The sequence below is a fragment of the Corylus avellana genome, chromosome ca3, assembly GCF_901000735.1.
Source record: "Corylus avellana chromosome ca3, CavTom2PMs-1.0".
Lineage (NCBI taxonomy): Eukaryota > Viridiplantae > Streptophyta > Magnoliopsida > Fagales > Betulaceae > Corylus > Corylus avellana.
The window spans coordinates 30,861,312-30,875,759 of record NC_081543.1 but is presented as its reverse complement, the minus strand read 5'-3'; the positions used below and the strand labels follow the sequence as shown (position 1 = coordinate 30,875,759).

General features: G+C 36.4%; 1 protein-coding gene across 1 annotated transcript in view; it reads right to left on the bottom strand.

Moving 5' to 3' along the window:
* Nucleotides 1–8,729, bottom strand: part of LOC132174412 (aluminum-activated malate transporter 10-like) — an 11,244-nt gene extending 2,515 nt beyond the window's left edge. Inside the window, exons 1-6 of the mRNA XM_059586073.1 lie at nt 8,396–8,729; nt 7,757–7,897; nt 6,189–6,461; nt 5,958–6,079; nt 5,577–5,720; nt 4,813–5,307 (exon numbers count right to left, since the gene is read on the bottom strand). Coding sequence (XP_059442056.1) covers nt 4,813–5,307; nt 5,577–5,720; nt 5,958–6,079; nt 6,189–6,461; nt 7,757–7,897; nt 8,396–8,729 — 1,509 coding nt within the window. The remainder of the gene's footprint in view (nt 1–4,812; nt 5,308–5,576; nt 5,721–5,957; nt 6,080–6,188; nt 6,462–7,756; nt 7,898–8,395) is intronic.
* Between the last annotated feature and the right edge of the window lie 5,719 nt (nt 8,730–14,448).

Genomic DNA, 14,448 nt, shown 5'->3' with positions numbered 1-14,448 from the left:
AATTCTTGACGTGTCAAAGTGACACGTCAAGAATTAATGACGTGTTTGTTGACGTGTCAAAGTAACACGTCAACAATTATTGACGTGTCACTTTGACACGTCAACAATTCTTAACGTGTCACTTTGGCACGTCATTAAGTATTGATGTGTCACTGTAACACGTCAACAATTCTTGACGTGTTACTTTGACACGTCATTAATTATTGATGTGTCACTTTGACACGTCAACAATTCTTGACGTGTTAGTATTTGATACGTCAGTAAATAATCAACCAAATATTTATTAATTTTAAAATAATGTTAGACGAAATTTGACTCAAATTTACTGACGTGTCAATTATAACACGTCAGGAAATACTGACGTGTTGTTTTCAACACATCAGTAAATGTTGACGGGTAGCTTGTAACACATCAGTAAATAATTTGTTGACGTTCTACTTTTGACACGTCAGCATTTACTGACGTGCCAAAAAAATATTATTGTTTACCACGTGAAGAAATGGCCGTTTTTTTGTAGTGTTGTTTTCCTATTAGGATTTGTTTTCCTTTTCCAATTAGGTGTGCTTTTCCTTTTCCTTGTTAATTTAGGAGGTGTCTAGCCTATATTAAGGGATCTAGTCTTTGTTATTTTTCAATTCAATTTATACTATCAATTAAATTTAAGTCTTTCAGAGTTATTTCTCTGTTTGCTTATTTGGGGCACTTAGAGATTTTCTCTTTCCTATTTGTTATTTTCTCTCTTCCTGAATTCTCTTTTCTATCTTTAAATCTTAGTTTCTGCTGCTTTTATACGCTGTCAGAAAATCCTAGTTATGTCCAGTGTCAGAAACTCACTTTCCACTCATTTTCCCATCCATTTCACTTCTTCCCCAATAATATCTACCCCAAATCCCCACATTTCCCTCCTCCGTTTCTTTCTTTTTCCCAAGGAGTCAATTCCTGGAATCTATTTTCCAATTCTATGTCTTGGAAAAATGTCCTTTTATTAATAGAACTAGATTTAGATCAAACGAAAGAGAGGGATGACATGCTTTCTGGGTTTTTTCAGCAACTCATACTCAAAGCAAGTAATAAAAATTTCTCTCTCAGCCAAAAACAAACTAATTTACAATCAAGCCCATCCAAAGATGAAACAAAAAATAAATACCTGGATGGCTGTGTGACGAAAAGAAAAAGAAAAATGCTTGGTTGCATTAAAAAGTCTATATTTTGGCCACCCCAATTGAGCCTTGGGGATGGCTAAACCACCCCCAAGGGCTGGTTGGGAGCCACCCCCATAGCCCCCAAGGGCCAAAAAGAAAGAAAGAAAGAAAAAATAAATAAAATAATGGGTTTGGTGAGTTTGGACCTTGGGGGTGGCCGATCCACCCCCAATGGCCATGGGGGTGGCTTCGACCGCCCCCACTAGCAGCTTGGGCCACCTCCATGGGCTATGGCCCCCACTCCCAAAGGCTAAACCCACCTAACCCATTTTTTTATTTTTTATTTTTTCTCTTTGGCCCTTCGGGGTGGAACAGAGCCCCCCCCACCCCCCGCTCAACTGGGCTGGCCCCACCCCAAGGGCCATGGGGGTAGGGCTCAACTGGGCTGGCCAATCACCCCTTGCTCTTTTTTTAATTTTCATTTTAAAATTAAAATAGGGCCATGTGCCCTTTGTCACCTAGAATTTATATGGTCAAAACATGGACTTTTTAATGCAACAAAGCATTTCTCAAAGAAAAAAAAAAAATCTCAAAGAAAAATGGAAGGGGAGAAGAAGTAAACTCTGGAGGGAAAGAAATAGAAAAGGAGAGGGAAAAAAGAAAGAAAAACTAGAAGTGGGGTCAGTGCAATAAAATAATATGATAAAATAAATAACATTTGCTGCTTGTCTCCTTAAATTTGAAGAGGAGGTTTGACATGTATTAAATTTAACTTTTGATAGCTAGTTTGATAAATGAGGCTTTTTTTTGTAGATTTTGTTAAAATTTTAGAAAAATGTTAGAAATAGAGAGCATGATGCGGATTCTCTTACAGCATTAAAAAACCTGTGTTTTATTTTATTTTTTATTTTTTTTATGAGAGCAAGTTTAACCAACTACCAGCGTTTTTTGTCTTTTATTGAGGCATGAATTAAAACGCAACGTTTCTACTTAAGTGAGACGCAGCATTTTGGTAGGAGACTTGAGTTGTCTTCTACCTTTGTCCTTTGAGTCCTGCTATCTGGCTGTTAAGAGTCATACAAGTGTCTGCCAAAGTCTGACATGGCTTTATTTAAAAAAAAAAAAAAAAAAAATTCGTAGAAATCTCTCTCTCTTCCCCCATTTCGTATTTTTTTTTTTGTTAGTTAAATTTTTATGAATTAATATTTAGTTTCTAATGCCTCAAAACTTGTTTTTGAATTTAAAACTAAAACTTAGGGGTGAAAAGTTAATCCTTTAGGGATGGTATCACTCAAAATGGATTCAATCATCCTAAATTTGGTGCTAATGTCTCAAATTTAGTGCTAATATCTTAAATTTGAATTTTCTTTTAATGTTTATCTTCTTTAATTAAAAAAAAATTGTAAATGTCTGACGTTTGGCTGCCATGAAATCTCTACTCTTGTCCTTTAGCCCTAAACCTCTGAAAATCTGAAATACAGACCACAAACAGTATTGATGAAACGAGAAAGTAAAATTCTGAAATGTCACATATTAAATCCCAGTGCTATGAAAAGAAGTGATTGAGGGTGGGCAACAAGGGGAGGAGGGAAACTTCTATTGGGGGCAAAGAAAAATTTGAGGGCGAGGGGGGCATTTGACCCCCCCTCCCTCTGCCCCTCCGATGCTCAACTCAATAAATGTTTGAGGTGAGAATGAAAGAAATAAATATAGATTAGAGCGTGGGAGCATATATGAACCTTGCCTTTGGCCAACCTTATATAGACGTGGTCGATTGGATGACTGGCCGGGTATGGCAAGCATTACTAATTTAGTGACTACGTCATAATTATATAGATTGGATGACTCAGTAAGGCAAGTATTACTAATTTAGTGGCTATGTCACAATTACAGGAATTTATTGCCTTAGGTGAGTTTCTTTACACCGGATGCTTGCTGGGGGGTCTGGGCTCATGGGCTTTTAGGTGGCCCTGGAGTCATCCTCGGCGGCTTGAGTATTGAGCCGGTGGAGCTTTGGATTCGTGTTTGGGCCGGTGGGGTATATATATATATATATATATATATATATATATATAAATAAAATATACTTTTAAAATTTAATTTTTGCCTCCTCAATTTTCATTTTTTAAATTTCACTCTTCTACTTCCGCCCCGCCAACATTTTTATGTAAAAAAAATATTGTTAACGGGTAAAAAACTTCTGTTAAGAGAAGCAACTCGATCTGCACGAGGGAAACAAAAATTTGAGCCAAAAATTTATAAAAACTTAGAATTACTGTTGGTGTTTGTATATATAGAAGAACAAGTTACAGGAGATAACTACAAGAAATAGTCTGAATATGGAGATAATTGCCACATGGCGGTCCACGTTTTAGTTATTGGCATAATAAGTATCACGTGGACTATCATATCAGTTTGTAGAGAAAGTTATAATAAAAGATGTCACTCACTAAGGAAAAACTTCGTACTATAACATAAACTGCATTAGCTCAAGAAACCGTTTGAATATCTATGTACAATATCAGAAATGCAATAGATTTATTTTTGCTAGTGCGTTTTTAAGTCTAAGGATTTGCTACCTCAGTAATTTTCTTTTTGGTTAAGCTGTGAGGGGACCTCATGTATGGCAATGAGGTTCCTACAAAACAAAGGCAAGGTCAGATGATCTTCAATTGGGACCGAAGACTTTCCAATACTTAAGTTAACATTATATTTGTAGAACAATAAAAACAACGAAAAATTACTTCTAGGTCTTGACGAACCAATGTGTGTGAGAGGTACAAGGGAGGGAGGAGATAAGAGGGAGAGAGAGCTAAATAGAGAGACTTTGAGGGCCTCTTAGAGAGACCTCTTCCGGGAGAGACATGAGGGAGTAGGAGAAAGAAGATCTCCTAAAAAAAAAAGGTCATCTTCTTCTCCTTATTTCTCTTATTTAAAAGTATGAACAGTAGTGCCTATATATGTCATTGGGTGAGTTAATCGTATAACATGTTCGTAAATAAGTGTAAAATAAAATGGGGGCCCATTAGGGGATATTTTCTCCCCAACAATTTTAAAAATTATGCTGTTCCTTGAACATTAACATCAAGAAGGGACTTGCCATGGGAATACACAGTTGGATTCAGGAATACCCACCAGGGGAAAAGTTGGTAGTTGAATATTAGGCAGAGTGAGTGGCTTAATTAATTATGTAATCTACTACACCAATACTTTGCACAGTGGAAATTAAGCAGCTAGTTGGTGGTGGTGGTGCACTGCATGGTGATGTGATATAACTATATAAAACTAAAAGTATGTTTAGGATTGTGTTAGAAATTAGAGCTTTTAAAAGTTTTATAAAAAAAAATTAAAAAAAAAAAAAAATAGAAAAAGTCTCATTTTTCAACTTTTTTCAAAACAATCCTTTAAGCACTTTCAAACTGATGAATATTAGAATATGGAATAACTGTGCTATGATTTTACATTGCAGTCCTTTACTCCTGTTTACTTTCACACTCATTCTCTACAGTTTTACAGCATTTCTTTTCCTATGATAATCAGCTATATTTAGTCAAAGATTTTGGTAAATTGGTGCTTAATTATGAACTTCATCCTCCCTTCCTTTATTTCTTCCAATTCGTTAACAAAAGAGAAAAAGTAAATTATGTAGAACTCAGACCCGTTGAAAGACCTTCTTCATGATATCCTTATCTTTTTGCTGATCTGGTAAAAAATTGTTATTCAGCTGATCATCATCTTTTCCGCACTTGTCATTGCTTGCAGGCTTGAATTCAGCCAAATCTGCTAGTTCTTCAACAGCATCGACAATGCCATTGATCCTTGTGACAATTTCAATCAACAAAGAAGTGAAAGTTACAAGTGGAATAATATCCATGATAGGCATTGTAGAAACCACTGTTTTGGAGGCAGGCTGCTGCTCTGTTGTCTTATTTTCACGAGTTTCTGCAGCTTCTGGCCTTGATGGGGGGTTGAATAACTTAGGAAGGGCCTTCAAGTTAACTTGGAGCTCTTGTACTGCTTTGTTCATGTCTCCAACCAGGAAATGGATGTTGGATGATTTCTTCATTGTCTTCATTGTCAAAGCTAGCTCTCTTATGACACCTGAAGAGTTGGAGCTTACTTTCAAGCAAATGATGCTGATATGCTTCTTTACATTTTCAGATGCCTGTTGGAATAAAGTGTTTATAAGAGCTTGCATTAGCATTATATTCTCCATGAAGAATAATATATTGTAGTAACGGTTAAATCACCACTTATCTTAAAAACTTAAGTTTATGGACTTAACACGTGAAATATTTACTTGAAATTGGAAGAAAATAATGAAAATAATGGTCGAACTCAAAACATTTGCTCCGATACCATGTTTAAAATAAGTACGGTAAATCGACGATTATCTCAAAAGCCTAAGCTTAAAACAAAAAATGACGGGTTTACCTGATTTTCTGAATTGATGCAACCATTGAGCGCATCAATGCAATAAGCACAGCTGCGCATTGATGCCCCTATTTTGATGTATTGTTTCCATGGGTGCCAAAAGTTGAAGCGGCCATGAGCTGGCTCCCATCTTGCAAAATTGGCCTATGCACAAAGCGATGCTAGTTTCTCATTTCAGTCAAAAGATATCATAAAAAATGATTTTAGATCATAATTACTTGCAATTTTTTTTAATGACGGGGAACCCTCTAAGGTACAATTGTCAGGTAAATTGGAGGGCCGACCTCAATAGACAGTTTGCATTCAATGAGCACTCAAAGTCTCAGGCTTCCACCAATTGAGCCGACCTTTAGAATTACTTGCATTTGTCCTGTCACTTACCAAAGAGTCTTCTGTTGCCTTAGAACTTAGAACACATTTGTAGTACCCTTGCAGCTTCTTATGACATTCTTTGTCACCATCATCAAGGTCGTCACCATCTTTGAAGTATTCGGCTATACAACCTGAATATTCGAAAAAAGTATGTTTGTTAATATGTTTTGGAGAGCGTTTTTTGCTTTTCGGTTTGAAAACAATGACAGATCACAGACATGGATTTGAAAAAGCACTCACCCTCCAAGGAATCGGCAAGCTTTTCAATGTTAAGAAAGATGAGAGTATGGAGATCTTGACCAGCCCAAATGGGGCAAACAAGCATGCTTATGATAATGCACAAGATAGTGCCAATGATAATGGTGACTATTCTCTCTTGGGCCAGAGCAAACACTTCAACAACCCGATAACCCGATATTGAAACCAAGCTAAATGTAAGGATAAATATCATAGCACCATAGTCAAACCGGGCTTTCACCGAAGGGATGAATCTTGAGAAGGTCGCTAGAGAAGCTGAACAACCAAGATTATCAGACAGTTAATATAGTTTAAACTATAGCACATAAAATAAAACAAAATGAAAGGTACAGATTTTATTACCAGGTTTTTATAAAAAAAATACAACGACAACATTTGGTAAAAGGAAATTAACAACAAAGTTTGAGTTACAAAGACGTGGTTAAATCTGGACTCTTTATTTATTTTATTTTTTGAAAAGTTCATATATTCGTTTTAAACTATTACTCAATTAACAATGTCTTCATCAAACTTTCAATTGTCACAATGTTCTTCATAAACTATCAAACAATTGACAATATATGTCCCCCCAAGGTCAACAAAAAGACAAAAGTGACCCCAATTTTTTTTTCTTTTTTTTCAATATGACAAAAATACTCTAAAATTTTTAAAATAATTTTAAAAAAAAAAGAAAATTTTTTTTAAAAAGTTTTCTTTAAAAAAATCGATTTTGTTTTTTTTTTTTTTTTAATTCACGCCCTGAATTTTTATTTTTTTATTTTTTAAAAAAATTGTTTTCATTTTATTCAAGGTATTTTTATCAATTTTTTATAATTTGAGGGGAACATTGTCAATTTCGTGGTAGTTTGAGTGGAGTATATAGATTTTTTTTTTCCTTAAAAAGAAAAAATTTACAAAAGCGGGATCCGTCATAGAGTATATAAAGCTATGTTTGCCCCCAGCCAAGGCCGGCACTGTAGCTGGAACAGCACTGTTCCAGCTATAGTGCCATCTGACATGTACAGTGCCAAAAATTGACTTTGTAATATTAATTTTTTTTTTTTTTAAAGCAAAATATTAAAAAAAAAAAAAAGGAGGAAGAAAGATGCTAAAATTGGTTCGACCACCCCTTGGCCAAATGGGGTGGCCCAGGACCAACCCATTTTAGCCAGAGATGGCTGGAGCCACACCTGTTGACATCTGAGGTGAGGTGAGACCACCCCAATAGGGGTGTGCGACCACCCCCCTTGGCCAAGAGGACCAGTGCATTTGGGGTGGCAGGACCACCCCAAGAACTGAGGAGTAGTTTAAACCACCCTCACGGCCAGGTGTGGGTGTACATGCAAATCCCATCCCTGATCCTTTTAACCAAGGGGTGGCTAGAACCGCCCCATCTTTCTCCTCCTTTTTTTTTTTTTTTAATATTTTGCTTAAAAATAATTAATTAATTAATATTACAAAGTGAATTTTTGGCACTGTATATGTCAGATGGCACTGTAGCTGGAACAGTGCCGTTCCAGCTACAGTGCTGGCCCTGGCTGGGGGGGCAAACATAGCTTAAGTTTACAGACCTAAGAGGAAAACTGCGGCTCCATTAATTATAGGTTCAAATCTGTTTCCTGATTGCCTAGCAACCCATTGAACGCCAACTGCAAGAAATCCAGCAAGAAAAGTTCCAGACATTCTGTTCAAACTCTTAGATATTGTTGCACCTGCCATTGATCAATAGGGAAAAGTGATCAAACTACTAAGCTTCAAGCAAGTTGCTTTTATATACTTCAGATTGTAAGTACACATATTTATGATGAAACTCGCAAATATCTTTTGAGTAATGCTATTTAGTAGAATGTAGTATGACTTCATACAAATGGACTAACATGTTAGGTGAAAATCAATCTTTAGATCAACAATGATTGATTTTCACTGCCACTTTATGTATCCTAGTTGTACGATAATCATATACCAGTCTACTAATTAATAGCATTTCTTGTACCTTTTGGCCAAGACCGAAGTGTTTGCATACAATTGGAATGACATGTAAGATGAAAACCAGTCTCTAGTCAGTAAGGGCTTTTGTAAAAGGAAAAATCGAGAGTTGATTTTCACTTTCAAGCTACTTGATCAGTCGTATAACAGTCTACTAAATAGCGTTTTTCATATATTTTACGCCAAGACCCGAGTGTTATATATCATATAGTTTGAGTACTTACCGACAGTGTTTTCAAATACAACCACAACTGTCATGATTGCCCACATAGCAGCCCCTCCAACACCATCATACAGAGGCCTCATATAGTAAAAGAGTGAGACAACAGTGAGTGCCATCCCTACTTTTAGACAATGGATCACTTTTCTGGGGTCATCAACTCCTACATCCCATGCTTTGTGCAAAAACTTCCACACTTTTGAAGCGAACCCTACAATAAAAGCCTTCAGAGAAATCAAGATGCTGCTGGAAGTTTTTGTCTCAGGAACCAAAATCTCAGCTGCCACCTTTCTCCTCCACTCCAAGCCATTGCTAACTTCCTTCTGATCAGAAGCCATTGATCTAATTTTATGTTGGCCTCAAGAAATAATAGAGGATGATTGCTGAGAAATGTTGAAGCCTTGGGATAGTGAGAAATGGTAGCCAAAGACCCTAATGCCACGCAATGAAGGTTTAGGGTCGGATGGTGGATGCGGGGGAGACTATTGAAGTATATATATACAAAAGGGTAGTTGATATTTCATAGGAATTAATAAACTATATATTTCCAATGGCGTGGAAATACTATGGAGAACCATTTCTTATTCTTTTTGACTTTTTGGTAGATACTCTGTCTCAATATAACCTGCATGCAATGTAACATACTACTATTTTGTCTCTCTCTGGCTTTTTAATTGGTAGGTACTCTCTCTTAATTAATATAATCTATTTCAAATCCCCACGTGCGTGGACATGTTTTATATATATATATAAAAGAAAAATTCTCTTTACCCCCTAAAATTTCAGGGTTTTTCAATTCGAACCCCAATATTTAAAAATTGGCAATGTACAGACCCTCTGTTACTAATTTCGGTTTAATTAGATGGAAATCATCCCGCATGCGTTTTACGTGAAATTTTGATGCTCTCTATTCCAATTTTGCTCTCATTAAAACCTATGAAATTACATAATTACCCTCAATTTCATAGATTTTAATGAGGGTAATTATGTAATTTCATAAATTTTAATGAGAGCAAAATTGGAATAGAAGACATCAAAATTTCACGTGAGACGCACGTACGATGATTTCCGTCCAATTATCCTGAAATTAGTAACAGAAGGTCTGAATTGAAAATTTTTAAAATATTAAGGTGGTACATTGCTAATTTTTGAACATTGGGGTTCGAATTAAAAAAACTCTTGAAATTTCAAGGGGTAAAGTGAATTTAACCCTATATATATATAACTTGCAATGTAGCATTAGCAAGTACTACTATTTTGCGATTCTTAGAAGTATTATAACTTTTATTATAAGTACCTAAGAACTTGATGTATGTGACAATCCACATGGTGCTTACTCGATTAGTCACTAAAAAATTAAATTTAATTGTGACTAGTGCGGTAATATATATATTACATGGACTTAGTCTGACCATGTCAATTTATAAGTCTACGTGACACCTATCATATCTAATATTAAACAATTAAATTTGATTGTGACGGTAGTACCATGTAAATTGCCACATCAATAAATTAACGACCAATGGAAAAGCTTAAGTTATGGAATGCAAAGGAAATCACCTTTTTTTTTTTTTTTTTTTGGCTAAGCCAAACACAGGGAACGGGGGGATCAGGGTGGTGAGAAATTGAATCACAATTAGGGGTGTTTGATGAGTTCAGCCACTCATGAACTTGACTTGGTTAAACTTGATTAAATCTTGACTTGAATAATAATGAGTCGTTCGTGAACACAATAATTTGCTCGAATATTAAATGAGACATACTCGTATAAACTCGGCTCAACTCAAATAAAGCTTATGAGCTCGGTTTGTATAAGTTCGACTTGACTCATTCCGCTCAAATCACTAGCTCACTTTCGTGTGGGTGCACACATATACTTTTTATTATTATTATTATTATTACTTAATATATATGTATAAAAATAAGTTTTATAAATATAAGAGGTTACTTAAATATGGGTGCAAAAGTTATGCCTAACGTGCACGACTCATGTATGCACATGTGGTCAGCAATATGACGCAAGGCTAATATAGGGAACAAATACATACATTCTAAGGCTAATATGTTAATTAGTACTAGTTATATTATGTTACTAGTTAATAGTTATAATAATTATAATATGTTACTAGTTATTATGTTACTAGTTACTAATTACTAATTATAATATGTTAGACTTATATGTTACTAGTTATTATTTAATATGTTAATAGTTAATATATATATATATATATATATGTTATACGTTACTACTCATTATGTTACCGGTTAATATATTATAGTACTAAATAAGATATTACACTTATTAATAGTATGTTAATACTAGTTAATATATGTACGTAAACTCATCACAACCAATTTAGTGCACCAATAACTAAATCTTGGCCAAAAAGCTATAAGAGAAATGGCCACCAGCGTTTTTTTTTTTTTTTTTTCTAACATGTATGCACAAGTGGAGAAAAAAAAAAGAAAGAAATTCGAATTAGTGACGTTTACTTTATGAGGCGTGATTCCCAGTAAATTGTCTCTTAAAGACAAAGAAAATGAAGCCCAAAGGGCTTCTTAACCCTTCTTGTAACAAGGATGGTATGACCCTAAAGGGTTTCCACAATAGACTCCACAATGAGACCGAGGGGTTCAAAAGGAGGCGTGCGCAGTGTGCACGTGCTGATTTAGATAACAAATTAAATCCCTGTAGATCCAACTTTTTGTAGATGAGATCAAATAATGCTTAATGGCACAAAAATATAATAAAAAAAGAAGAAGAAGAAAATTAAGTTTGATGGCTTTCACGTAAAAGACAACTCGAGAGAAAAAAACAATTAAGAATTTCAAACTTCTAGCAGAGGAGCTTTCAAAAGGCGTGAGAGAGACATGAAGGATTAAAAAAAGGGAAAATGATTTCCAAGATTATTTTTTTCTTCCAAAAAATTGATTTCAAACTAATGAATCACCGCATCATCATGTAATATATTATTTTAGTAAATAAAAGTTTAAGGGGAGGAGATGATGACGGATCGGTTTGGAACTACTTTTTTGAGAAAAATCTTGAGAAACCTGCATTTCCATTAAAAAAAATCATGTGATTTGCGTACAGCGGTACAAAACCAGTGACTACACACATCTAATCACTGATCTGAGATCCCTACAAGATAGCTAAACGGCATAGTGGTGCACCACGAAGGAGGGAGGGGGTGACGAGACCACATCTGATACTTAAGTTGGTAGATGTTTGAGGTGAGAATGAAAAAAATAAATAGAGATTAGAGCGTGGGAGCATACATAAACCTTGCCTTCTTTTTACTTTAGGTGGTTCCCTTTGGCGGGTGATCTTTGCTTTTTTAGGAGTGATGGTATGTCATAATTCTTATAGGAATTTGTCGCCTTGGGTGAGTTTCCCTACTAGAGTTTTCTTTATGTATTCAACCAAAACCATGCCTCAACTCTCAGCATTAACTAGAGTTTTCTTTTAGATTAGGAAAAAAAAAAAAACTAGAGTGTAATTTTCAAATATATTCATCTGTCAGCTTGAATAAATGGCTTCCTTTAGCACTACAATCCCATTCTAGATTCTCAGCCTCTGGAAGCCAAAGGGTTCATGGTTGGAGGTATAAAAACTTAGAATTATTGTTGGTGTTTGTGTTGAAGTGTTGATTAAGTAATAAAATTTACATCTTCCTATTAGCTTAAGTTTTTGGGATAACTAGTAATTAACATTGTATCAAAGCCAAAGGTCCTGAGATCGAACCTTAACTCCTTCAAATCACCCCACATTTTAAATTAAATATTCCACGTGAGGGGGAGTGTTAAAGTGTTGATTAAGTGATTAAATTTACCTCTTCCTATCAGCTTAAACTTTTGAGATAATTGATAATTTAATAGTTTGTATATACAGAAAAACAAGTTACAGGAAATAACTACAAGAAACAGTCTGAATATGGAGATAATTGCCACATGGCAGTCCACATTTTAATTAATAATCGCCATGGTGAGTATCACGTGGACGGTATATTAATTTGTAAAAAAAATTATAATAAAAGCTGTAATAGCCTAACAACACTCATTACGGAAAAACCTCCTACTGAAACATAAGCAGCATTAATTAGCTCAGAAATGCTATAGGTTTATTTTCAACATTATGGTGTTCCTTGCACATTAACATCAAGAAGGGACTTGCCATGGGAATATACCCAATTGGATTCAGAAATACCCACCAGGGCCAAAGTTGGTAGTTGAATATTGGGCAAAGTAAGTGGTTTAATTAATTACGTAATCTACTACATTAATGCTTTGCACAGTGGAAATTAAGCAGTGCCAGTTGGAGGTGGTGGTGGTGGTGCACTGCAGGGTGATGTGATGTGATTAAATAAAATTAAAATATGTTTAGGATTTTGTTAGAAAATAGAGCTTTTTAAATTAAATTAAAAAAAAGTTGCATTTTTAAACTTTTCTTCAAAACAATGTGAAATAGGCTTCAAGCACTTTCAAACTGATGAATATTAGAATATGGAACAACTGTGCTATGATTTTACATTGCAGTCTGTTGAAATAATGATTATGCGGAAATAAGCGGAAGCAATATAGAGAAAATAAACACAAAGAACTTACGGGTGATTCGGTGTTAGACACATACATTCACCACTAGAAATACCCCTAAGGGCTACATTGTGCCCATTAACTTGATTTGTCTACAATACAAAAGTTCTTATTTATAGGGTAATGTCTAAATACAAGTTTGGTAATCAAATCTCATTGATTTGATTACAATCCCATTATATGATTATAATCAACCCATAAATAGAGAATATTTCAATATCAACATAATTACGGAATATATGGAAAATATAATATATTTTTCATATATTCTGACATCCCCCCTCAAACTCAAGGTGGAATATTCTGGAACCTTGAGTTTGAAATCCGAAACAATGATGACGGCGGTGGTTGGAGGAGGGGAACGGGCTGTAGATGACGATTGCCGAAGGAGATAGAGGCTGGCGGGCAACCAGCGACGACGGCAGGTGGCTGGTGAATGCAGATTCAAAAGGGCCGACAATGGGCCAAACTCCAAAAAGGGGCCGACAACGGACCAAGGCTAACAATGAACCAAAAATAAAAGGGGCCGACAACGGGCCAAGGCTGACAATGAGCCAAAAATAAAAATGAGCTGACTACGGGTTAGAGCTGACTATGAGCCAAAAATAAAAAGGGCCGATTACGGGTCAGGGCCGACTTGGGCCAAAAATAAAAGAAAATGAGCCCACTTGGGCGGTTATCAGATCGGCGCATTGAACCTAACCGGCGCGTGGCGCGCATGATGTGGTCCACTTGGACCGCTTTTTTTTTTTCACTTGGCTGACACCTTCTCTTTTCTCCCTTTTCTTTTCTTTCTTTTCTCTCTCCTCACTCCACGCTACACGCAGCACCCTTTGTTTTTTCTTTTTTTCTTTTTTTCACCTTCTCTTTTCTCCCTTTTCCTTTCTTCCTTTTCTCTCTCCTCACTCCACGCCACACGCAACACCTTTTTTTTTTTTTTTTGTGGAGCAGTCAGCCGCGGCAGAAACTATACATGCCAGGGACGGAAATTGACAAAGGTGGAGGGCGGTGAACGGATCTGGATGGCGCGGAACTTGGTGATGAGGGCCTGCGGTGGTAGGGCGGCGTGGTCTGAGTGGCGCTTGTGGGTCGCGGCCTGGTGGACCGTGGGCTGATGCCGGAGAAGGCCAGAAGGTGGCGCGACTCTCTCTGGACGGTGACTGTAAGGAGCAAGCCAGAGTCGGTGCTAGGATGCCAGCAGGCAGCAGAGAGCGGCGGCTAAAGGCCGTAGACCTGTCGTCTTCCATGCTTCTGTGAAATGCTAGAGGAGGTGCGGCGACGCTAGGCTGGGCCGTGGAAGGCCATAAGAGGCATGCCGGGGCTGGGCCGTGAGCGGGAACAGAAGTCGGTGGCTGACGGCTTTCTCCGGGAAGCAGCCATGTGCGCTGCAAATCTGGGTTTTTTTTTTTTTCTTCAAGAAACAAAACAAACAATAGATCGAAGAAAAAGAAATACCAGAAAGAA